At 42.5% G+C, this 26,672-nt stretch overlaps 1 protein-coding gene across 1 annotated transcript; it reads left to right on the top strand.

The window, feature by feature from the left end:
* The first annotated feature begins 3,594 nt into the window (after positions 1–3,594).
* C8A (complement C8 alpha chain) lies at positions 3,595–23,082 on the top strand. The gene is made up of 11 exons (XM_005498891.4): positions 3,595–3,840; positions 5,919–6,015; positions 6,952–7,096; positions 8,226–8,370; positions 9,832–10,021; positions 11,526–11,726; positions 13,001–13,241; positions 16,961–17,089; positions 17,779–17,936; positions 20,033–20,255; positions 22,545–23,082. The coding sequence occupies exons 1-11, from the start codon at positions 3,722–3,724 to the stop codon at positions 22,694–22,696; spliced, it is 1,800 nt and encodes a 599-aa protein (XP_005498948.2). The 5' UTR covers positions 3,595–3,721; the 3' UTR covers positions 22,697–23,082.
* The last annotated feature ends 3,590 nt before the right edge of the window (positions 23,083–26,672 follow it).

Genomic DNA, 26,672 nt, shown 5'->3' with positions numbered 1-26,672 from the left:
AGGCAATAAGCTCCAAAGAGACTCTATTCTAACCAGAACTGTTTATCAGAAAAACAACTAGAAACAGGGTTTATCAAAATTATTGAGCACTCTTAAAACATTACAAAACACAGTTTAGGAGCTCTATTGCTACACAGTCAATTCAAACTCAAGGGATCAGATACCAAAACTCTAAAGTGATGATTCAAAACACACATCTTCCCACCCTTACAAAGTGAGGACCCTCAAGGGTAACCAGAAGAACACTTACCAATAAAACAAGGTATTTCAATCCCCAAGAAATCTTCCTTAGACAGCCAGTCTAAGAAGGAGAGTCTGCAACTGCACACCCACTGCTCCAAGGAAGATCAACTCAATGGGGGTCTCCAGTGGCTCCATTTATACTCTAGATGAATCTGAGCTGTGGTCATTCATGGGAGTGGTCCAGGACCTTCTCTCAACCAAGGCATTTCATTGGTCAATGGCCCTGTCTGTTGACCAAGGGGCAGGTACATCACCAGAGGGGTCCATCAGCCTCCAAGTTTCTGTACCAGCCTGCAGCATCTTTTCCCTACCCTGCAGTTACACAGCACAACGTGGGCATGAGGCCTTCAAGACTGCAGGAACATCACTGACCTCAGAGCATCTGCTCAGCAGCATAAGCCACACCAAACTCACTACATCTATCTTATTCTTTTCAACGCTCCTACTCATGTCTTCTGTTAGCTATACAATATAAAGCCATCTTCCAAATCTAAACCCTTCTCTTGAAGGTTTCTGTGCTGGGATTTTGACTTTGAAGTTCAGAGATGAAGACCTTGGTAACCAGCTTTGCTTCCTTGGCAAAACAGCAGCTCCTGTGCAGAGAAAGCTCCCCAGCGCTTGCAGAGAGGATGAGAAATCCCATGTGTGCTGTGAAGGCGCGTGTGAAACAGCGAACTTTCCAAGGGTGGTGCTCCAATTGCTAGGCAATTTCTTGATTTGCCATATCTAACATTTCTATAACCTCTGTACATTGCAATGATCTCTCTATTTTTTTTAAAAAACACCCTACCTCTGAATGAAAGGCTGCCTGCTCTGCCCTTTTCCCTGGGGAACCACAAAAGAACAAACAGCACATGGCAGCTGTCAGTCACATTGCTTAATGCATGACAGCAAGAAGCTCAGATACAACTTTGGGGGTATGGCGTATCAAACGGAATAAAAAAGAACAGGACTCTGCCTTTAGATGTTCATGGTCTTCAAGTCAGGAAAAAAATTCAGATTTACAGTATTGCATGAATAATGTACTACAAAAATTATAAATAGAATATTGGCATAAAAAAGGATTATTCTTTTAAGTAACTGTATCCCCTGCAGCAAAAACCATGTGAATATACTAAAAATAAAAATCTACATATAAAGGAAGTGCAAATGTAAGTTGCTGGACAACAACACTATGTTAGCTCTTGTAATATAGTTCCACCCTAGAGCTAGGCTTATACAAACAGCCACATTCATGTATGTCCTATACAGGTGCTATTTAACAGAAATGCAGGCAGAAATTAATTCCCAGTTTTGAGCCAAAGACATTTGAGGTGGAGACTTTTTGAAGGGGAGCAAAATCTTCTATTGCTATCAGTGAGGAAAAGCAGGTGACCAAATCTGTTTCCATTGAGTTAATCTACACTTGATTTTAGATACATAAAAGTTATAAATGAGGAGTTGTCTGTCTTGTAATTAGAGGCTGACAGTGAAGATTTCTTCAGTGCCAGGGAAAAGAGCTTTGTGATGGGAATAGTCCCAAAGGGATGACGCAAACTCCCACCCAGGCTTTGCTGCATTGAGCTGACAGCTCATCCGAGTCTGCTCACAGCCCAGATTTCCCTGGTCCTCAAGAGCCTCAAGTCACGGCTCATCCTCCTGAAGGTGACTGTGCTGCTATCGCCAGCGTGGCTCATGTTGCCAGCCAGAGGTTCAGGGCGTTAATTCAGGTTTAGAGCCAAAGATCTAACACGCATTTTAGACAAGTTCAATTCATAACATTACAAATGGAACTGTAACTTTTATATATATATATATATATATATACATATATAAAACTTTTGGAACGTAACACCTTTGAGAAAGGTTCTTTAATTTCACCTCTAATGTGGTGTGCCTTGCTGGCCGCTTAAATCTCTCTCGCACGCCTCCCCCCAAACGACCTCACCTATCAATGAGAAATTGTTGTTGTGCCTGATTGCACAAACCAGCCCAGCCTTTTACCTGGGAGACATGCCACAAATAACTTTCATTATATATGTGGTGTGTTTCTGATGCTGCTATCAGAAAAGATATAATGTAGCTTAGATGCTGAAGAGGCACTTGACTGTGCAAAGCAGACATTTGTATCGCACGACGGCAGAAATTTGGATCAAAGATTGGGCAGATGGCCAGGGAGGCTCCCACCGTGGGGACAGTGGGGTCCATCCCCACCAGACCTTTACAAGCATTGCTAAAACCTTTTAATGTCATTCTCTCTTAGCAGCAACATGCAGAGGAGGTGTAATGCGTAACAGGGAGGTAACGATGGGGATCGCCTTAGGCCACTTTCAGTCCCCTGCTTTTCTCCCTGTCAAAAGTAATTTAATAGTATGTATTAAAAACCTTATTTGAGTTTTTTTGTAGGTGTAGAAAGAAGAAGGACTTGCTGAACTCATCTTAAGTGCATTAATAGGTAAGACATTACATTAATGTACTCTCGAAGGTCACGAACTGGCAGTTTTCATGTCATTTTGCTATAGAGTTTACTCAAGTGCTACACTGTTTCATGTTTAGCAAAGACAAGCCCCAGGGTCATTCTGAACTTTAATTACATTAAAATAACACGGTAAGAGGTCCTTTTATTTTGATAATTTACAATACCAGGTATTGAAATCAGCTTCGCAATTAATTGGGGAAATACACAAAGTGACACTTCCACCCAAGTCTTTTGTGGACAGAGGACAATTCACTGTCTGCTTAGTAGCTGCAATAGCCCAAGACCAGATTTTTCCTACAATAATTACACTTTCTCTTGAATTTTTTGAGGTTCAAGCTTCCAGTTGTCTGCTGGGAACACTTAATTTATGCATGAAGCATCTCACCCCAGTTATGCAAAAGAAAAGCAGGGAGACATGGTCACTTGTTCCAACAGAAAAGTATCCATTAGTATCCATAGATCTACAGATCTTTTTTTTTTTTTTTTTTTTTTTTTTTTTAATTAATGCCTAATGAAATTACAGAATGAAATTACAGATTTCTTGTGCATTTTATGTCTGCCCTCAAGGGAATTTTGTAGGTCACATGCAAGCTCAAGGAAACAGGTATGGGGAAACTTAGTTTTCCCCTGGTCAGCAACCAGACGCACCAAAATTATGGTCAAGTCACTGTGGGAAATAAAGTGAGTTTCCTCCTCCTTCAAATTAAAAGGAGGGTGCAGGATGGACAAGAAACACACTGCTGCAACAGGACTTGATTGACTGTAATGTGGAAACAGTTGCACAGTTTAATATATTCCCTTCCCAGAAAAATGGGAATTCGTTTCCAAAAGGGCAAAGGCCTCCAGGATGTGTCCTGATTCTTTGTGATTTGACCTGTGCTATCATCAATGATTTACCACAGTGTTTTGGAGTCCAGTGGGCTCCGTGCTTCTTCTAGCAGGGCTTGCCCCACAACATCCTGAAGCCTAAAGCTTTTGTTTGCAGATAACCTAGGGGAAGCATTTACATATGGAAAAACAATGTGGTGGAGCTCATGTCATCTTTCTCCTTTGATTCTCTCTGTCTGTTTGGTGGCTCTAACAGCTCGTCAGGCCATGGCTACAGCACACAGGGAGCTTCAGGTGTTGCCTTCCCAGAGGTAAGTCCTTTCCTCCCCAACCTTTACACATAGAAATTACAGGCAAGTCAGTCGGCCCATCAATTTTGTACTGACTTGAGGCATGTGCACACTGCGCTCTCTGTAAACAGCTACCGGGAAAAAAAATACTGGCAGTTGTCCAAAGCTCAAGCTAGGCATCATAATTCCTTCTTATATGAACTGTTTGCACAATGTTTTTTTGTTTAAAGATGACTGTTAAGCCTTCTTAAACTTCCTTACCAAAATTACCATACTGGTTTTTGGCACTTGGAATGAATTCCCTATACAGGATGATTTACAAGTGAATATTTTTCATATTCTTTTTCATTATAATTGTTTTGCATTTGTCAATATGAAGTTAACAAGTGCATGTGAATAACCCAATTTTCAATCCAAGCCAGATTCTCATACCTCATTTTTTTTCCCTGAACAATATTATTAACTTATATGAGTGTCACTTAGGCTTTGAAGAAAGGGAATAAACAAGTTACTTTTTTTGTAAAGCTATAGTGTTATGATAGGAAAATGGCTGTTGTTTTTTTTTTTTTTTTTCTACAGCTATTAATTTCAGGCTTGTTCTAAAGACAAATATGATTTGAAGGATCAAAAAAGGTATCAGTGATAATTGGAACGTGGGGACAAGGAGAAGGCGGAAAGAAAAAAAATGTGGTAGTGATACACTTAATTATGAAGGCTTATGCCAATAATCCCTTTTGAAAATGAACAAAGACGAGATTTTTGATGTTTGATGAACTTATCAAACAAGGCAGAATAATGAAGAGGTAAATGTAAAATCCAACCGAAGGTGAGCCAATTAAGTACTTTGTGAAGTGCTGAAGGATACAGCCCACAAATCCTCCTGTCAGAGCGAAAAGGCATCAACACATGCATGTCCTCCAGCTCCCTGTTTCTCTCCAGGCTCCTGTTGTTTCCCTGGACACATGGTGGGTTTCTATCTCACACCCTGATCTGCATCCATGGGCTCCTTTGCTGAGCTGTTGTGGCTTTCATTTAATAAGTCTCTCTTCCACAGCCTCTGATGAATCCCCAATGTGCTCCATACCTCTGCTAATTATCAATATTTCTCTTTGGACTGCAGTCTCGTAAGTAAAACAGACTGCTCATTAGTTAATCACCAAAATAATAGTAATAAACTTTTGGCTCAGAATAACCCCTCTAAATGCTTCAAAGGCTGTGGCAAACAGATTTGTATTAGCACGCCACAGATTGCTCCTCAAGACAAAAAACACATTATACAAATAAAGACTGTAGGAGCAGAGACAGAAATAAAGATTGTAACAACTGGGCTGGGAGGCAGGAGAAGTATTTTCTTGCTTTTGTGGAGTGATATTCAGTGTATTTGCACAAAGTCTGATCCAAGGCCCATTTAAAATGGTACCCTTGCCATTTTCTGCTTTTATACTCTTCCTTTATTTATTTTCTTCCTCTCAGAATTTGTGTATTTCCGTTTAGAAATAGCAAGGCGACAAATTCTCCCAGTAACCATGGCTTTGTACCTGGCCTTCTCAGCACCGTTGGTGGGCACTGCTACACAAAGTCCTTGGGTATCAGACCCTGATTTCATACTTGTCGGGAAAAATCCCGACCATGCGTTCACAATGGTGCAAAAAAAGTGAAATCAATAGATTTCAGACCAGGCCCAAGGTGATGTGCTTCTGAGAAGAAAGCCAATGAAGAAGCCTTTTCTTAAAATCTTTCTCTTCCCAACATTCCTTCCCTTTACCCAGTGTGTTTGGTCTTACATATATGATGTACATTTATTTTATTGGAAAATACCTGTTGGAAAGGACCAGGATCTCTTGGAAAAGCAAGAAACCCAAGACAAAATCCTCAGGTCCTGCACCTACTGCCCCTAACCAATTCTGATAGTGAAACACTTGCACAGGGCATCTCTGGTAGTACAGTCACCCCTGCTAAGGGATGCTTTCCATTTACTACAGAACAGATTTCTGGTGAAAAAACACACACGCAGATCATTTATTTTCCCCCTGCTGTCCTCCAGCTCTCCTTAAACACAACTTCAAAGACCTTAGACTGTTATCTCTTACCCTTCTCAGAAGAAGCAGCAGAGATGTTAATTCTCCGGCTCCTATCAACTGCCAGCTGAGCCAGTGGTCAGAATGGACTGATTGCTTTCCCTGCGAAGAGAAAAAAGTAAGACTCCACTATAATGTATTCATTTATCTTCAGATGTGTCTGTGATGAGGATGTACACACATTAATTATATATATTATACATATTCATCATTCTGAAGCATCCAGTAAACTCATCCAAATATGATGGAGATGCTCCGCTGCTAGAGAAGCTCTTACTTATCCTGGTGTAAACTGGAAAATAAATTCATTTAAGGCAACAGAGCTGCAAAATGAAGGCAAATGATAGAAGAATCAGGCCAGAATATTTGTGCAAGACTTTCTTCCTTTTCTATCTCAGATTTAATTAAATATCCCCTGATTCTTAATACAAATATTCCAATGAAATTAGAAGCACCCTTCATTCATCAGCTCCTGTTCCAGATTTTTTTATACCATTTCACATATGACTTCATAATTCAGGAATTTATTTTCAAATACCTGACATAATTTTGCTTTCTACTGAGTTTATATTCCTGCATTTTTTGTTCCCATGCTAAATAAATTGCTAATTATTTGGCTCTTCTCTTTTTCCCTTTTTAAAAATTTTCTTCCTAGTTTAAAGAGCAGCAATTCTCATTAATAATCCATCAGAAATGTGGCAGGATCAGTGTTGTAATTAGTGTCTGTGTCCATCTGAGCCTGTTACATTCTAGGCCAAAACACGTGTAGCTGGAAAAATTCCATATAATTTCCAAGGTATAAAACAGGGAAAAAATTTTAAAATCACTCATTCCAGCCACCTCTCAAATTCACTTGCATGAACTTCAAGCTAATCTCCTGAGCTCCCACCTCTCTGCTGACTCTCCTTCTCATGTGCAAAGCCTGTGGACCATGAAGAAATATAACAATACAGATAAAAGCTATAGCTTTAATTGCTTTGTAGCCTGTGATGTGATATCTCTGGGGGATGCAAGTTAGGTGTTGGTGGCGTTTTTCCCTTCTCGTGTGGTTCAGCACCGGCACCGGCGGCTGGTGCAGCCGGCAGGGTTTGCGGGGCGACGATGTGTCGGGCATCTCTGGGAAGAGCAAGCGTGCCGTGCCGAGACAAGCTGTGATGGAACCCCAGGCTGCGGGAAGGACTTTCAGTGTGCGGAAACGGGTGAGTGAACCAGGCAAAAACTCCTGCCAAAGAGGTTTCAGTCCTGACTAGACAGACCCGGGGTGATATCAGCCCCCTGCCATGGGCAGTGCTTTGCCAAAACACGTACAGCCCAGCCAGCACAATGGTCAACTGGTGCATGAGAAAGCAGGAAATTTCCTTTCTCCCCACCCCCCCCACTTTGACAGAAATCCATCCATCCATGTTACATTAAGATTTGGATAGTAAATAAGGCTGTGTGACATGGAAAAGGTTAATTCTTCAGTGAACAGAACAGAAATATTCTGCTTCAACTGCTGTGCTACAAAGATCACACTCCCCTCCATGGGCACCAATGCTCCCACAATGCACCACGTTCTCCCCCTGCAGAAGACATAGTTCAATTATCAATCCAACTAGCAATCTGCTGGGGTGATCTATTTATTTTTAGCCATCCCCAGCTCTGAGGATTGGGATACAATATGGCTGTTCTCTGAAAGTTTGACTGGCCTTGACAGATTTTTGGTTTTACACAAATGGCTCAAACTGCCATCTTGAGCATTTAATGAAAATCCTATTGAAATTTAGAACTACACACCAGTTGTGTGACCAGCTGAAGCAGGTCATCATCACTCTGCTAAGGCAAGTGTGTTGACACCTGTGATGAATATCATGTCAAGGCTTTCTCCTCACTCCCAGACGCAAAAGCACTTTCAAGTTGCCCTTCCTGCAAGCATCCATTCTTGAACTATAATTATTCCAATAAACTCCCCAAATACCTCCTGCAATGGGAAGATGAAAAATTGCACTTTAACTAAACAGAGCTGACATCCCTAAGCCAAGCAGAGAAGCTACTGCTTCCGGTAGCATGATTTTAGATAACGTTCATGATTTTATCTAAAAAAATCAGGCCAGTGAGGTGACCTCTACTTGATTCCCATCCCATGGGAGCCCTAGGGGGAGCTGCCAGCTTGGACTCCAAGCTGTGCTTGCTCCAGGTTGTGAAGCAAACCTCCCCACAAGGAGCTGGGAAAAGCAAACTCCCAACAGAAGAGCAGAGTGTTTAACAGCCCATGTGACTTCTTGAGGCCCTGAGATACGGGTGGGAAACAGCAAAATCAGTGCCAGCTGACAAAAACGTGCACTTTAGGTCGCTGTATTAAACGGCATCTTGTGTGCAACGGAGAACAAGACTGCAGAGATGGGTCTGATGAGGAGAACTGTGAGGATGAAGACATTGAAATCCCTTGTGAACACCTGTTCCCAATCCCAGGGTCTGAAAGAGCTGCAAGAGGGTAAGTAATTAATCCATAGCTGCTACTCTCACAATCAAAACCGGATTAAGGTTTTTTATTTTACTCTTCCTTAGTAACATCAGTACTGCATGAACTGAGGAGATGCTGTACAAAACTCAACCATGGGCAGCAATAAGGCAGGATGGTTCATCTCAGCTTTTATTTCGAATCCTGTCCTGGATTTACTGACCTCGACCTCTCTCAGCTGCTCTGTACTGTGAGACCCCTCTTCATACTCATGTAAAAATATATCCCATTTCTCAGAGTCCAGTTATTTTACAACTTTCTCCAGCTGATAAAAGCAATATATCAAAGGAAACAATAGTCTCTGGAGATGCAGCATCCTGGTGGCTTTCTTCCTTAAGGAGACGATTTAACTCCAAGATTTAGGACTTCAGAGCACAGACTCAAGGCAGAGAGCCTGAGCTTCACATGAATAAATACAGAGTAAATACTCTTGTCCTATTCAGTTTCAAATTCTGGTTAAGTAATACATGAAAAAAGAGGAATCCAGAAGAAATGTGTGATATTCTTGTTTTAAATCTTGTGTTTTAACCAAGATGCTGCTTAACTTCCCTTGAAGAACATGGGCTACAGTATGAGAATATAATCACCCATCAGAAAACTTTCCCATCAGCTCTATCCAATGCTCTCTGGAGTCCATGAGATAAATGTTTCTCTGGTCCAGGGCCTGGGAAAGTCTATGAGAAGTTTTTCAAGACATATATCAATTTACACAGAGCACCCTATCTAATACTGCTCCGTGATGTGTTTCTCCTGCAGAACACACAACAGCAACAGCATTTATTATCTTAGTCTTAAAGACAATTCCCTGTTGTGAGGAGCAATGCTGCTGTCCAGTTTGAACAATGCTTTCGTTTTGGGCCATGGAATTATAGGGAATATTAAGTAACAGGTGGGATTTCAGAGGGAAGCAGCTGTGATGGCTGGAGAGCGGGAAGAAAGAGGCATAAGGAAATAATAAAGCGAGAGACTTGGCAAAGCACAAGCAGACTGCAAGCCTAGGGAGGGTGCTAATGCCCCTGAGAATCAGGACCATTATTAAAAGGTAGGAGATGAAATAAAGATAGAAAACAATTACAGGGAATGTGAGAATACACTTTGTGACAGTGAGATGTGTTAGGCTGCAAGAGACACAGGGGACCTGGAGGCATTCCAGGACTTTGGGACTTTGATAAGATGGACAGGACAATTTAACTGATTTATTCCATCTCTAGCATATGAGTCCAAACCAATGTCTTGGAAATAAAACAGCTGTTTGTCTCCTGCTAGCTTTTGGAAGGAGATAACAAGGAGAACAGACTCAAACCTTATATTTTAGGTGCTATCCAAATTCAAAATCAGAGACAGATAGATAACTTGTAGTGTCAGGACAACAGAAACAGTGACAAAAACTGTTGGGGGTTATGGATAACTTTCCGAATGCTATTTCTCTCCAAGATACAATATACTAACCCAGGAAGAGAGCCAGTACGTATACGATCCTCACTTTTTTGGAGGCCACTGTGAGTATGTCTACAACGGAGAGTGGAGGGAGCTGAAGTATGACACCACATGTGAACGTCTGTACTATGGAGACGACGAGAAGTTTTTTCGCAAACCTTACAACTTTCACATATACCAGTTCCTAGTAAGTCAAATTTAGCCATGTTTTTCCAGCTGAAAGCCAAACTTCCTATAAAGACATTATGTACATTCTTTCATTCACTAGAGGTTGTCTTTCAAGTCACCTTTCTCCAGCTCTGCCCAAGACAACAGGCAATCAATGATATAAATGCTTTTTTATGGCACATCAAGAAACTAACGTGCTTTATCACTCAGGCATTCCTACTGCTCACTCTGGCCTAGTCAGAGCCAAGAGAAATGGATTTTCTCTAAATTCTGCTATTAATGAGCTGTAGAGCTTGCATGAGCCACGTGCCTCTCTAGGGATGAAGTTTGCCATGTGTAAAACAACAACGATGCTACTGGTTCAACCTTTGAAAGCATTTTAATTCTGTCTTGTGCCTACAAGGGACATAAATCCAAATTCTGAGTGAGACAGATCCTGAAAGCCATCACCATGTATCACAACATCTGTACTCTGGGGGGTCACATCTGATGGTGGAGACTGAACTAAGTAGAGCAGGGATTCAACCTGGGTCTCCTACATCATAAGTGGGTGCCCTGGCCCCACTGTTGAACATTTATCATGCTTTTTGACATAAATGAATGAAACACACACTGTTCCAGGGGAATATTACAGCCACTGGCTCAATGCAAGTGCCTTTTATGTTCTCCCAGCAAGCAGACTCTCCTGTGCCCCTTAGTCCTCAGTTTGAACCCAGACCAACCCATCACACTGGCCACATTTTCTTCTCCCCTTTACCTGCTGCTAGTGGTGGAAGGACATCTGCACCATGATCAGGCACTGAGGGACACTTGAACATGCCCCAAATGTATCTTGATCTAGGAGCTTCTACCCACCAGGGTCTAGGAAGTCAATGACGACAATGTGAGATGGTTTTGTTCAGTGTTGGAAATTTAGCCAGCTTTTTATAGAGATGGCAAATGGCACGGCCCAGACACAGCAAAGCTGCTCAGTTCCACACGCCGGCAAAGTAGAGCTGTCAAGGAAAAGGTCACTTCTTTAAAACACAGGCAAACCAATGTTTGTTTCCCAGCTTTGCCATCACCAGTGGCTGGATCACTGCTGTTGATTTTTGTTTTTGTTTTTTTTTCCTAAATAAATTAATCCAGAAGCAGACTGAGGAAAAAAAAATGCACTCCAAATCATTAGGATTTGGCAGAGCTGTAAGGAACCAGGAGGAGGGGTTTATAATGGGAAGCATCAAGCTTAATAGGCACCATTCCCAGCTATGACTGTAATGGTCCCGCTTTGAGTGGCTAAACACAAACTCTTCCCCTGCCTAGAGATGGATGAAGCAAAATGCATGGCTTTATCTGCATTTCTCACGTATTTCCAAATGAAATGGTATGTGAATAAATTCTTTATTCCACATTTACTGAAGTCGGTGTCAGTGCTGTCAGGAGCACCAGGGGCTTCAGCAGAGGTACAATCAGCTCCTTAAAGAAACTGAGATTAAAAGCAAGAGAAGTACCTGAAAAATTAATGTTGTCTTCTTTCATTTTAGGCTCACTCTGATTCTGGATTCACTTTCGAGTTTTATGATGATTCAAAGGATCTGCTTGATGCTCTTAAAAGTGATAAATCCAAAACAACAGGCTTTACCATTGGAATTGGGCCTGCAGGTTCAGCTTTCCAGTTAGACTTGGGCTTCACTTTATCAGGTGGCAAAGGATCCCTGAAGAATTTCACACAATACACTGCAAAGGTAAAAAAAAAAAAAAAAAAAAGAAGAAAAAAAAATCAATTATGCTTATGTTCTAGTCATGTCATCTGTGCATTGCATGATCTGGCTGTAACTTACGTCAGTTTATTCTCTCAACTGCATTTTTTAACACATAGTAATTGTACCTTAATTTGTTCATGTAATTGCAAATGTATGATCGTTAGTAATCCTGTTTGTTCTTCTTATTACATTTTAGCAAACAGGGAGTGGGAATAAAATTGAATTACGAAGTAGCACAACACATGTCATCTCACCCCATCCTGTTTCATGGCTGCATTAAGCACATAAATAAAAAAATGGTTACAATGATGATGAGGGAGGAGGGAATATCAAGATGTTGATCAAAACAGTTGTCCTCAGGGAATGATCTCCAGTAGCAAATATATCTTGTTCAAATTAATACAAACTGCCTTACGATGGGAAAATATGCTACTTTATACAGGAGGTTAAAATACAGCATTGAAAAGAAAAAGTACCCGATAATAAGATGCATTTTCTCACAGTGGGTTTATGTCATGGACTAGCTGTGATGACCCCTTTCCAATCTAAAAACATGAACATGGGTATTTCCCACATTTACTGTGCCCCATCTCCACTTCTCTCATGACTACTGACAGAAAACATCAAAGAACTACTTTGATGACATTCTGAGTTGAAATGCCCTTAAAGGCTGTTGGAAATTGGCACCATGATAGTATTTACCATGCCCTTTTCTAGACTCACATGATGTTGGCAGCTACATGATGGCCAGTTATTGACAGAATCATGTAAAGGGCTGTTCTCGAGTCTTGTATGGGGCAATGGCCAAGGTGTCCCCACTACCAGGCTGGCCTGGGTCTGTCATGAGTCCTTGTCCTGCATCACTGGTTGAAGCTGTGGAAAAAAGCAAAATGGAATAAACAGCATGGAAAAGAACGCAAAAGCAAAAAAAAAAAAAAAAAAAGAAATAAATATCAGATATGGAGAATTCAAGGGAATCATGTGGAGCCTGATTCTGATTGTATTCTCACATCAATAAAAAAATTCCCACAGCATCCAAACCCATGTCTCTTCTCTTCACCTCATATAGTCACAGGAGAAAGAGACACCCCCTGTAAAAGAATTATCACTAATTTCATTTAATCCAGGGCTGGTTTTCATGCCTTTAACATCCACTGACAGTCACGGATTTAGGCTTTCCCTTGCAAACCTAAGGACTAGAAATGACTTCTTTTTACTGAATGTTGAGTGGCAGCTTCTTTATTCTTTGCCTGCAGGAGGTTGGATTTATTAGAGGTGTGACCAAGGTGCAGACAGCCCGTTTCAAGATGAGAAGAGACAATATTGTTTTGGATGAAGACGTGCTGCTCTCCCTGCGGGAGCTTCCAGACACCTACAACTATGGCATGTATGCCAAATTCATCAACGACTATGGCACCCATTTCATGACATCTGGCACTATGGGAGGTATCTTTGAGTACATCCTTGTCATTAACAAGGAAGAAATGAGAAGAAAAGGTTAGAAAACTACAAAATATTATCTGTTATCAACTCTCTAGTCTAAATCAAAAATTTCCAACCTGGAGACCATGGCGGGGTCCAGTCCACCAGGGTAATTCACCTGCCTCTGGCTGCTCCCCATAACCATCAACTCCCAGTGCCACTTGTTACACTTCTCTAAACTTCTCTTATTTCTTATAATCTTTGTTCTGGCCATTCTCACAATGCTTAAGGATTGCAAAGCCATACAGAGTAAAGAAAGATGGCCCACTCATGTTTTAGCCTCCTAATAGTGAGGGTTTCAATTTTCTATAAATGAAAAAAATAACGCATTGCACTTGGCAATACTCCTGCTATTTTACTCTGGTTAGTGTCATCTCTGAAGACTAACAGACCTCTGTTAGCTCCAGTTCTCAAGAAAATAAGAGTGGATGAGGCTGGAAAACTATACCTCTAAATCTCAGTTATATAAAATATCCACTGCAGATGTCCAGATTGCAAGAACAGCCATTACTGATGAGGCAAAGCATAACATTTTTCCTAATCAAAACCATAATATGCAGAACAATGATTTGGTACTTTAGTACACTAACTGTGTTGTCAACTTTTGCAAAGGTGTTGGCAATGCAATAGATCCCACTTCTCCTAAGGACCATCACTCTGCTCTGCTAATGCTGCCTCGGTAACTCCAGGCTGGACATTTATGCAAAAGAAAACTGTGATCTTGGACAACAGGTGCAAATTGCTGTAGTTGGTATAAATTGCTGTAATTTCATTAATTTCCATGGTTCTGCCTCAAATTCTGCTTCTAGTCTGAAATGGTACAGTACCATCAGCACTAGGATAACTATTAAACTCCATATTGAGCATTAACCATGCCAATTTTTCCACAAGAAATTACCAACTGAGAGAATTTTCATCAAGTTCCTGAACTACTCATGTTTGGAAACATGGTGCCTCTTCAAATCATTTATTCACTTTGAAAAGTGAGTGATATTGAAGTGAACAAGATCTTGGCAGACAAGTCTTCAGGAAGCAGACTGCCAGTTTCAGAGGAAGAATAAATCAAGAGCATGTGAAGGGAGGCTATCAATTTGCTTTATCTTGTGCTTGCTGTGTATATAAGGAGGAGATTTACTGCTACGAGATGCCCTATTTTGGGAAAGAAGGATGTCGAAGTTCAGCAAAAGACAAAAACGTGCCCCAGAAGAGATGTAATTTTCATTCTAATGTAGCGCACTTCCGTAATTTGCATCTAACCCCCACTAGCTAGAAAGTCCACGTTTACCAAGTCAGCAAAGTTCTACATCACACGATGCAGACTCAGAAGGACCCACCTGCAGTGGCTGATGTGTCACCGTCTAAAAACATGTAGTAAAAAAACCTGATTTTTCTAATGGTGATCACAGCCATGCTTTAAGGCTGTTTGCAAGAGGATTATCTGACTTCCCTGAGGAACAGTCAGGATCAGGATATAAGTGACTGAGTCTTTAAATTAGAGCTTCAAAAGATGAGTTTGAAACTTTGCAGATGCCTGGAAATGGTACTGCTGAGTGCCCAGAGGGCTGAGCAGCAAGGTACCTGGCATTAGCTCAACCACTGCATCCCGAGAGCCCATCTAGCCCATGAGGCTACGTGTTATAAATGCTCTGGAAGAGAAAACGCTCCTTTTTCATAGACCGGTGACTAAAGCACAAGCTCAGGAAAAAAAAATCCCTAAGCTGAGTCTTCCATAAGTGAGAGACAGCTTGGGTGGTTGCTGAGCATCCAGCTAGGAACAGGCATGAGCTGGGCTTTAAGCATCTTGGAAACCCGAATTTTGAAAACAATGTCACCTTCTGGGTTTAGATAGCTAGGAATAGACTACGGCTCAGTAGTGCAGTGCTTAGGACTCCAGTTTTGCTGCCAGATGCATTTCTAGCTTTCAGGCTGTAAGGACATGTATGGATGTGGTCATAAGTGAAATAAATACATATGTCAGAATGAGGTCCCTTGTTGCTCTGCCATCAATATTTTTCATTACTTGTTTTTAAAATAGATTGTTATGGTTCTATTATTTAGCAGAAAACAGTATAATGTGTTCACATATTACAAGAACATTTATGGGAGAAACATTATGCACAGAGTAAATTAGAAAGAGTCTTCACGTATTCTGATTAATTCACAATGCAGCAGTAAATCTTATCACTTGAGCACATTTAGCTATCACAAATTATATCATATAAAAAACAATCAGGGCTCCCCCCTCAAGTGCCAATATTTTCTATGGCCACCCTTTTGCAATGATAACCACTTTTCATTTATCAAGACCTGGACTTGCTACAACCAATAGTGAATTGTATTGACAGACCCTCACTGAACGTAATTACTCAACGGGAACCATGGTGAATCAATTAATCAGGGTGTTCCTCAAGTTTAATCTTATGGCACTCCACCACCAAGATCAGCAATCACTCATGCTGCTTTGGGTGAATGAACTTTACCCACTGTGTTTACAACTGTTGAACAGTTTAGTACGAGTAACTGAGTGTTGTACATTTAATCTTTCTCAAGGGCCCAGTTTTGCAATGGGATGTAATTCCTCCTAAAGTCTTGAGTATGCTTCAGCTCTCATCAGTTGGAATCCAGGACCGCTAGCCCCTTTCTCGGGATGCTGAGCGGCTGGGACCCACCAAGCCAAGGAGCAGATCTGTGCCCTGCCTGGCTCTCGTGAGCTTCTCCTGCAGGGCATGCAGAAGGCAGCAAAATCAGAGCTCCAGGCATTTTACCAGTATTTTAAACACAAGCAAGACAAGACACTGCTCCCTGGTACAGTTCAGCAGACAATGCTCTGGGCTGGGGCTTGGCTGGAGGCTCAATCTTTAGACTATTCAGCCACAATGCACAAATCCTGCTGATCTCTGTGCCTCCCTTTCAATACCGGAGTATTGATTGTTGGGCTGCTTTGTAAAACACTTTAAGGCCCTCTGACAAAAAGAGCAATATAAAAGTTACCTATTACTTATAACACCTGTATTTACTGAAATCAATGGATTTTTTAACTACTACAGAAGATGGCCTTATATTTGCGGTACTCCAGTGTGTGTACATATAACTGGGCTGTATGAAATATGCACATTGCTTACCTTGGTGAAACCACCTCATTAGTTCACTTCTCCCCTCTGCAGTTGCTTCATGAGTCTCCAGTTACATATTTTCATGATATATGTGGCGGTGCTGGCAGCAGCAGCCCAGCAGAAAGGCTTTGGCAGCTCTCAGCAGACAGACCTCTTATGAGTTCTATTTAAGATGCTACTCAAAGCACTAATACACTGGTCTGATCCTGAGTTTAGGAAAATTAGCGAGGATCTGTTGATTTCAGCTGCTGTTCCCAGCTTTACCCTAGTTATGAGTTAGCCTGCAAAAAAAAAATATTTTCTTTTTAAATAAACAGACCAAACAAGGAAATACATTCCTGAAGCCTTGTGTTAAGATTTTTACTTTCTTCTAATACATTCTAAGGAAACAATTTTTACAGTAAGGACACTTCCCCATTCACATAGACCAAATACACCCCAAAAAAATATTAGTTTATTCACTGCAAGACTAAAGGCTGTCTTCTGTTCTTGACTTTGAAAAACAGGACATGCAAATAACCAAATATTTTCTTCACTGAGTGAAAAAAAAAAATACACTGGAAAATGAAAATCCACTTGGAATGAGTCACTGATTTTACCGGTTTCCTTTCTGTTTTGCAGAGATCAGCGCTGAAGAGATTAGTGCCTGTGTTGGCTGGTCAATTGGCCTGACCGTCAGAGAGAGTCAACTGTATTTGGGAGCATCGGTGTCATCCTCTGACTGTGTAAAGAAAGGATTTCTGAAAACTGGTATGATAGCAGGGCAGATGTCTGTTAAGGCATCTTGTGTCACTTCTTGGGGTCACTTGGGCATGGAGATTCAAGTCAGGTCACACAAGGGTATGAAGAAGGGAGCTCTGGTGCCATCCCTGGCCATGGCTCACACCCAGTCATGGGACCAGAATGACTTTGGGTCCAAGCCTCCAGGAGTACTGACTGCTCTTGAAAAAGCAGGAATTAAGGCAGCAATACCTGGATTAGAAATGCGTAAATAGAGGTAGTGGGGTGGCTGGAAGGCTGCAGTCCCTATAGCTGTGACATGGATAACAAGGGCAACATGGCAAATATTAGAGAAGTAAAAACTGGCTATAGAAAGTAGTCAGAGAGGCTAGGAAGCCCCAGATTTGTAAATCATTTAACCAGCTATAGACAGCATGACCTACTGCCCACATGGTAACTAGAAACAAAGGCTGGAGCCGTGCAGACTCTTCAGCTCTTACCAGCTTAAAGCATTTGTGATGCTCAACTCATCACCTTGTGATAATGTGACAGGGCTTGCCCGTGAGCTGGGGACATCAAGCTCCCATTGATTTCAGGAGGCAGCATCAGTGCCACTCACTGATAGGACCCTGCACAATTGATCTCACCTCCATTAAGCAGTTTCTAGTGTATGTGTGGAAGCAGTAACTGAAAAATACAGGTGTAATTCAACTTTTCAGATGCTGAGACCAACAGTGCAGTTGTGGAAGATATTATCACCCGGATTAGAGGTGGAGATACCAGTTACAGCGGAGGGCTCTTAAACAGTTGGGATGGCAATATGTATCGTCACTGGGGAAGGTCATTAAAATATAATCCTGCTGTTATTGATTTTGAGGTAAGGCTTTTCTGCAGTTGAAGAAACTCTGCTGCTATAAGGAATGAAAGTGTAGTCGAGCAGATCATTTCGTATTTTTATTGTGATCCCATCACAGAACAAGATTAAATGTAATGGGCCACTGATCTGGTAACCTCTTATTCATTTCACAATGGGGAGTACATCTCCCACCGACTGCATCCGCAGGGAGATGGACAAGGAGCTTAATGCTGGATTAGTGCCGAGTTAAGTTTCTGATGTGTCCCCAAACAGCTTCCTGATGAATGGCTCTCCGAGGCTGCATTCATTCCTATTATTCTCCCCGACACTGTTAGAGCTCCTGTATAAGCCAGGCACTCACAGGGGGCTGTCTTGCCCCCTCCCCAGCAAAGGCTCTGCATAGACCCTGCTGCTCTTCAACTGCCTCAGTGGTTGTGCCTCCCCTCCACAGACCACAGTTCGTATCACTATGGGTGCTTCCAGGAGTTTTTAGAGCAGGTGGGTCCTGTCTTTCTCCATCCTCCAAAAAAGAGGTTCGGTAGCCATAAAAATCAGCCAAGCTTTACTCTTCCGTTTTGTTTTGCTGGATGCCCTCTTAAATTGAAAGGTCACTGAAGCATCCTACAAGGCTTAAAAGATAGGGAGATGGGTGCAAGCAGAGAGAATGGAAAGGGAGAGAGACAAGTGACCCTACAAATGAATAATCCAGGGTCAGAGACCGCAGAGGTGTGAGGAACTGGGCACAACTCCCCAGCCATGGTCAGGAGTACCACACCTACCCCGAGATGCTACCATCACTGGTCCGCTCTGGGACGTGGAGGAAGGACCTTGGTCACTGCAGAGACATGGCTGAAACTTCATGTCTCCCATCTTCTTTTGAAAGCACACCCACTCCTGGCTCTGGCAGAGGGTGAGAGAAGGGAAAATGGAACCAGGAATTATCTGGATTATTGGAAGGGCAAGAGAGGCTCTGCAAACCTTCCTGGGCAGCACCCTGGCAGCAGAAAGCCCTGATAATATAGAATCATTTTCAGATCCAGCTGCAGGTTATTCACCTTTCTGCACAAGTTCACATCAATTCTAGGCAAAATTTATTGTAATTTTCCTGTAAACCATGTGCTGACGTCTCTGTTGGCTGCTCTGGAGCTCAGCAGTTACTGTGCAACCAGAGCTGCCAATAAGAGCTCATGTCCACTTCAGAAGCTCTTATCTGCAGCTCCCTCTTGTTTGTTCAACAGGCTTGTGCAAATTTGTCTAAGAGCACTTCCCAAAGCCAGGCTGATCCTCCCCACAAATCACTCTCACTGCGCCTTGTGCTTTGAGAAGATACCCAGGTCTTTTCTGGGACCAGTTTCCACTGATTCCTAACAAAGACATGCAGCATTTGCAGAGACGCACAAATGTAAATTTGTGTCCTCAGCCTAGGCCTGAACTTTTAGCATTAGCATTCAGATGAACATTAACATTCGGTTGGGTCATTTATAATTACAGCTGCCCAAACCGGACAATTGTTGCTGAATGGTATATAGGAACTGGATTTCGCTACTGTGAGCATGTTCTCTTTTAAAGCTGTAGATGGCACAATATTAACCCGCTGCATCAAAGGGCAAAAAGTAGGTCAGTAAAATTCCCCATGCTCAGCATTTACTGCATGGTTCACAATTTAGTCACCATTAGTGGCAGGTTGGCATTAAGCTTTGATGATAACCACTGTCCAAAGCTCTTACCAGAACATTTTGGTTCAAAAAGGCAAAAAGCATGCAAGAATCTCTGAAATTGTGACAGCATTAAGAAATTAGTAAAAAAATGGGCTTAATAGGGTGTTTTAGTTTATCATTTGAATCCACACCGAAACTCCCAGGCATGTCCAGAAAAGCCAATCTCACACAAACCTCTGAGATGAGGGAAGTTTTGGAACGGTAGTTTCTCACTGGGGCCCATCAGTCATGGTAACACATTTGCATGATATACATGGAGCTGTCGAGGAAGACAAATGAGTTTTTTCTGAGCTCTGAGTTTATCCGGCCACGTCACAACGCTCTGACTGCGGCGTGGCAGCATCTCAGTTGTTGCCCGGCTGAAATTGTCTCCATGCTATTCATCTCCACTCCACATAGCTGCAGCCCATCCACGAAATTCTCCGCAGAACCAACCTTGGCAATATGGAAACCAAACGGCAAAACATGAAACGAGCTTTGGACGATTACCTGTTGGAGTTCAACGCCTGTCGCTGCGGACCGTGCCAAAACAATGGTGAACCCATTTTGGTGGGAGACGTGTGTTTCTGCCAGTGCCGACCAGGTTATGGAGGTGCTGCCTGTGAACAGACCAGGCGCCAAGGTGAGACCCCAGCGTGCAACCATAGTGGGGGGGGGTGGGGTGTGAAAGGCAGCAAAGGGACGAGGTTTTCCCCTCCACGTGGTTAACCAACAGCTCTTTGCATCCACGCATCAATCCAGCCTCCTCTTCCACATCACTTTTGTTGCTATGCTACCCTTAGCAGCCCTGCAAGAGAATTAAATAACAGCCCTGGTGATTATTATAAATACATTAGTGGAAATGAGGCTGTGTTTAATAGCTGGAGACTTACTGACATGTGGCAAGAAGCTGAGCTGGGAGGCAGCAGCAGCAGCAGGCAAAGCCCAGCCACCCACATTGCCAGCTAAGGGGTGGGCTCTGCCCACCCGCAACGCTCCAGGGATGCAGCTCGTTCCTGTAAATGAGACCGTCATCTGGTCCTCACAGACTGGCATGTCACATCCTCGGGATGGTGATTCTCTGGAGCGCTTGTGGCATCCCATGTGGACACCAAGGGCCAGAGAGCAAACCCCCATAGGCAGAGAGGGAAGGGAGGCTGAAAGGGTCAGGCTAAGCAACTGGGAAATGCTGCTCAAACAATGTGCCACCAAAAATGCTGTTTTAGTAAAAAATAACCACATTGCCAGGTTCACCCTCCCTACTCCCCATAAGGAAACCTTTTAACTAGAGGGAAGTATCTAATTTGGGGAATTAAAAATGTGTTTTTCAAAAGTGACAGGCTTTTATTTGTATTTTCTTTATTACTTTATATACTATCCTAAAAAGTTAAATAGGTGGCCAAAAAAGCTAACGTTGGAACATGTTTTGTTTTGTTTTGTTGAAAACTCACAGTTCTTTCTGGATATTTTTGTCTTGCTTTTGATGACAAAAAAAAAAATCCCAATCTCAGGACTTGAAGCTGGCAGAAAAAAATCCACCTCCAGAGCAGTTCCACCAGGCAGAGCTCCAGACCACCTGTCATAACTAGGGTCTCATCACTGGAAAATCAAAAGTTGTGATGAGATATGGAGTTAGAGCAGAACTGGGTAAATGGTTTAGGAAGCTGAAGTCAAAAGCATTGCTTCAGTGACTGAAAAGTGGGTTTATTTAAAAATCTCAGGTTCTTAGAGTTGTCTCCAGATCTGAGGAATCTGCCTTAGATGAGGAGCTTGGAAAGCTCAGGACCTGGTCCCAAAGCAGCCCACCTAACTGGCCAGCCCCCATGCTCCCTGCTTTTAGCAATAGTGGGGACCGGCACTTTTCCAACTCACGGGCAATTTTAGTTTCAAACTTTTCGTTCCAAAACTGAATTTAAGATAAAACCCAGTTTTCCAAGCACACATTGTTTCAGCAGATGGGAAAGTCAGCTTCACACCCACCACTAAGTGAATGCACACACATGCATTTGTGCTGTCTGGATTAATAAAGTGCCCAAGCCAGGCATGAAGGCCAGTTGAGTAAATAAAAAATGACAGTAAATGACAGCCATCAAGCTTTTCCATCATTCAAAAGCACTGCCCTAATCCATAGTATTGAACGCTCCCGACAACTCAGTCCGTACTGTAATGAAAAAGCCTTGAAATGACCCATCTCCAAAGAAATCAGCAGACTTTTCCGAACACCTCCATGCTGTTAGGAGACTTTTGTCCCTCTGCCTTGGTCAGAGGTGGGGATGTCAGTGCCCAGAGAGCTGTCTGCTGCCCTTTGGGAAAGCCAAGCTACAACCTTTTAAATGAGCAGAGTAGAATCATAGAACAGAATCACAGCATCACTTTGGTGATATCATCAAGTCCAATCATTAACCCAACACTGGCACTAACTCATGTCCCTAAGAACCTCATCTCCGTGTCTGTTAAACCCCTCCAAGGATGGTGACTCCACCACTTTCCTGGGCAGCCTGTTCCAATGCCTGACAACCCTTTTGTGAATAATTTTTTCCTAATTTCCAATCTAAATCTCCCCTGGCGCAACTTGAGGCCATTTAGTCTCTTCCTCTTGCTTGTTACTTGGGAGAAGAGACCAACCCCCTCCACGCTACAACCTCCTTTCAGGTGGTTGTAGACAGCGATAAGGTCTCCCCTCAGCCTTCTTTTCTCCAGGCTGAACAGCCCTAGCTCCCTTTGCCTCCACTCCACTCCCTTCACCAGCTTCACTGCCCTTCTCTGAACTTGTTTCAGCACCCCAAGGTCTTTCCTATAGTGATGGGCCCAAAATCAAACACAGGATTCAACTTGCTCCCACCCAGAGTACACTGCTGCACTCAGGCCATATGCAGCACTTCAGACCTGAATACTTTTTTTCCCCTTCTGTTCTTTTTTAATGCATTTACAGGTGGCAAGACGAATGGGCGCTGGAGCTGCTGGTCCCAGTGGGGTCCCTGCCAGGCAGGCACAGCACAGCGCAGCCGGCAGTGCAACAACCCGGCCCCGCAGCGCGGCGGGGAGCCCTGCACCGGGAGGGATGTGCAGAGCAGAGCCTGCTGAAACACACGGGACAGCATTGCTCCCCACAGCTACGTGGTCCAAAGCAGTTTGGGGTCTGTGCTGGGCTGTGAATACTCCAGGCATAATCCTGCAATGAAATTATTAGGGAGAAGTAATTCTCAAGGACTGCATTTCCATATATATGGAGACATCATGGATTTGCTGTGTATTAATAAAACCCAGCTGCTCTCCAAACCATCCACTCTGGCTGGTTGAACATATACCTGGCTGCCCCCTTGCCCTCTTACCACGAGCTGCGGTGGGAGCCCCACCAGTTCACAGTGGCATGGCTGCGATACAGGAGGTGACGGGGAATCCACAGGGATGGCTTTGCTACGGGGTGCCCAAGGGGCTATAACGTGTCATTAAACAAATTTATTAAAAGTGTTAACGTAAGTAAACTTGACTCCAGAAATTTTTATATTTGTCTTTGGAAAACACATTAAATCTCACGATCCTTGCATTTTTATGCAGCTGGTATTGACATATGTAACACCAAACTTGTACAAGTTGGTAGTGTCAGATTTTTAAGTCCAGCATACTGTCCAGGGCTGCATTTGCAGCAAAGCCATATGCTGCTCTGTATGGCAGGAGGCTTAAGCCTAAAGACACTGAAGCATCATTGCAAAATGTGAACCCAAACAGATGAAAAATCTTAAATAAATAAATAAGTAAATAAATAACATATTCTTGAACACAACCAGAGGATGTTCACACACAGGCAATGGTTACTCCTCTTTAAAATCAGTGATGAATTGACTATTAGCACACAGGCATTTTATCTCGCAGGCACCCAGAGCCAGAGAAGATGCTAACAGGCTGCTTGATTTAAGGAGCTTTTTTGAATGTAAGATGTAAATCTCGGCAGAAGAATATACACAATATTGAACCACATCCAGAGCCCGCAGCTCCCTCTTCTTAATGAACTGCTGCAAAAACCCGGGGTGGACAGAGAGCGAATGGCACTTCATTTTACTGCGCTTTTCATTACACGGGAAGGAGAAAAATAAAAAAGCCCTGAGAAAGAATCGGTCATTATGAAAAGCAACAGCAGCAACAAAACCTCAAAGCACAAAGGAGCACTTCCCTATACATTTGAATGGAAAGAGGGGGTAGAAAGGAATCATGGTTTAGTGAAAGAAATTGCTCAGCCATAGCTCTGATTCTTGGAAATACTTGTTTTTCAACTGCATGTCAGTGGTGATTTAGAGTCTGACACTTAGCTGATGTAAATCAGTGTCGCTCCTTGTCCACAGCTGATTTATGCTACTGGAAGATCTGTCCCCATATTTTCTTTTGTGTGTATGTTTGCCAAAGGACAATTTTTTTACCACTTTTTTTTTCTTCAAAATGAAACTATATGCTCTTTTTGTATAAGAAAACAACAAACCATGTTGTCTTGAACACCAAGATGCAATTGTTCTGTGAAAAAGCTCTGTGATGAGTGGCAAAGCTGTGGCCTTCTTGCCAACTCGGCTTTTCCATTTAAAGGCGATATTCACCCAGAGATTAATTTGCTCCCAAGGGACTGAATCTGATTTCTTCTGCGGTGGGAAAATGCAGCAACATGAAGCACCCATATATGGGTATGATTTAGACATCCCTGAGGAATATGAAATGTAGAATCAAAACAAGTTTTTTCATCAATGAGTTTTATCAACACTTTTTGGCTTTGGGCTGGCAGGTTACATAGAAATGTAAGACTGTTGCTCTTACTCCCAGAGGTGATTCTTACCTTCACACCAACTGCTTAGGACTCTGGGAAATGCCTGAAAGTTAATGAATTTTAAGTCACCTTAGTTAGAAAGACGACTATGCTTCTTTTATGACCGGAGGGAAGAAATTAATGAACAGAAACATTTGATGCCTTGGAGGGACGGGGAGGGACGGGGCCTGCAGGAAGGCACCCTGCATCATCAGCTTTTAGAGCCATTTCTAGAAGAAGAGATCACAGGCTGGAGAATCACAGGAAAAAAAAAAAAAAAAAGAAAGAGAATAAATCCAAGTTATTAATGAAACCGCATATGAAATACCACCATGACACACATATAAAAAGAGAAAAAAACTTGGGATTTGCCTGTGGTTGTTCATTCTCCACTTTGAACAGTGTAACGTTGGAGTGTAGAGATGAAAGCAAGGATACGTGCAGGCCAGGGTTCATCACTCACCTCCCAGCCCAGGGCAATCCAATCCAAACCCAAGGGCTCCCTTCAGATGCCAAAGGCAGCTTGGCAGCAGCCCCTCTCCTCCCACTCCCGTCCCCCGCCGTATCCAGGGTTCACACGGCTGAAACTCAGGAGCAGCAAAGCTGAAGTCAAAAGAAAGGCAGAAGCTTCCTGTAAGGTCTGGGGAAAAAAAAAAAAAAAGAAAAAAAGATTATGAGCAATTACACATTTACAATGTCAGTCAAAGAAGCTAATATATCTCCTGCTGAAGTGGCCAGCATGAGAGCTGTGCTAGATGAGATAAGCAGCAAAAATGTACATTTCTCACTTAAACTAAAAGCTTAGAGGGTACAATAAAATACTGCAGTTCCACCCTGCTTTTAATGAATAGATTTTCCCCTCTTGCACACTGACATACATTTGATATAGTTATTTATCCTATATATTTCTTGTGGTGTATTTCCCAGGAGAACTTGTTTATCTCACTCATAAGTACATGATGGATGTATGGTGCTTTGGATAAATGGTATCACAATCAGATATTTTTATGGATATAGGCAAACTGGGTTATTAACAAAGGAAGGGCAGAGAGGAACCAGTACGCAAAAGAAAATAGGAAATGATTGATGACAATACACCTGAGGTTGCAAGGTGCAGACTCCAGATAACCAGCTAACAGAAGAGGAGATAAGGGCAGTGCTTGAGCCAGAGCTGTTTTCTACCTCGGGGTCAATGTCACACCGAATATCCACATGCCTGCTTCCCTCCGAGCCTGCAATTTTAGAGCAGGCAAAAATTCCCCAGCAGGAGCAGCTCAAAAATGATCACTTTCCTTTTTATATAGTGTAACACAGAGGAGCAGGGAGATATAAAACATTTTTAACTCTACCCTGAACAAAAGAAATGCCGAATTCTGGAGAGTTTAGGGGGGACCAGCATTTGTTGTGCTGCTCTAGCATGCTCAACACAGCAGGACTCTTGGTGCTGCATTACAAATAAGTAAAAAATAGCTGTTCATAATGGTAATAATTATTGTCTTCTTCTCTACTTTTGTTGATTTACAGCAACAGGGGGGGTGTTAAAAAAGAATATAAAAAGAAGACAAATCTGTAGGCATCATTTGACCTGAAATCTGGCAGTGCTCACTGGGCTCTTTAGCCGTCAAGGGGGAAGACCCACAAGCTGGAAATATGGGGACTATGAACATCTTTGCAAGACTCACTGGGTCGCTTTCAACAAAATCTCTCAGTCTGGGAGAGATCCTGAGGAGGAACAACTATATCTGATAGTGGGAGAAACAGGAACATGGTAAAGTAATTTAGCAACACCATGACTACCACAGGGTTTGCAAGTCCCCAGCCACAGCTTAGATCATGTCCCAGCCTCACAGATAAACACAGAGCATCTACACAACATGAAAAGACAGGGAGCAGGTGCATCCAGGCTGGAAACCGGTCTGAGTTACCCTCTCCTGATGGAGATATTAGGGGCTACAAGAGTCAAGCTGGTTTTGTCCTGGGAAAGCTGGATATGACAATTAAAACTTACCTACTAATACTCTTTTGGGAGCTTCCTAAGCCATGCTGTCTGGATTCAGCACACATCACAGCAGCAACATCTTCAAGCAAGGAGATTCTCCATGTTTACTGAGTTTCTTCTTTTCACAAGCAAAGTGCTGGTGAAAATACAATATGGGACATAGTGGAGCCCATTGATACAAGTGCCTTAACCAGAGAAATGGATAATCAATGCATGGACACACTGTGCCTGCAGCCTTCTGAGTTTTCATAGGTGGGTTATTAATCTAAACT

The sequence above is a fragment of the Columba livia genome, chromosome 8 (assembly GCF_036013475.1).
Source record: "Columba livia isolate bColLiv1 breed racing homer chromosome 8, bColLiv1.pat.W.v2, whole genome shotgun sequence".
In the NCBI taxonomy this organism is placed as follows: Eukaryota; Metazoa; Chordata; class Aves; order Columbiformes; family Columbidae; genus Columba; species Columba livia.
The sequence above is the reverse complement of the archived record's forward strand: the minus strand, read 5'-3'. Positions and strand labels throughout refer to the sequence as shown.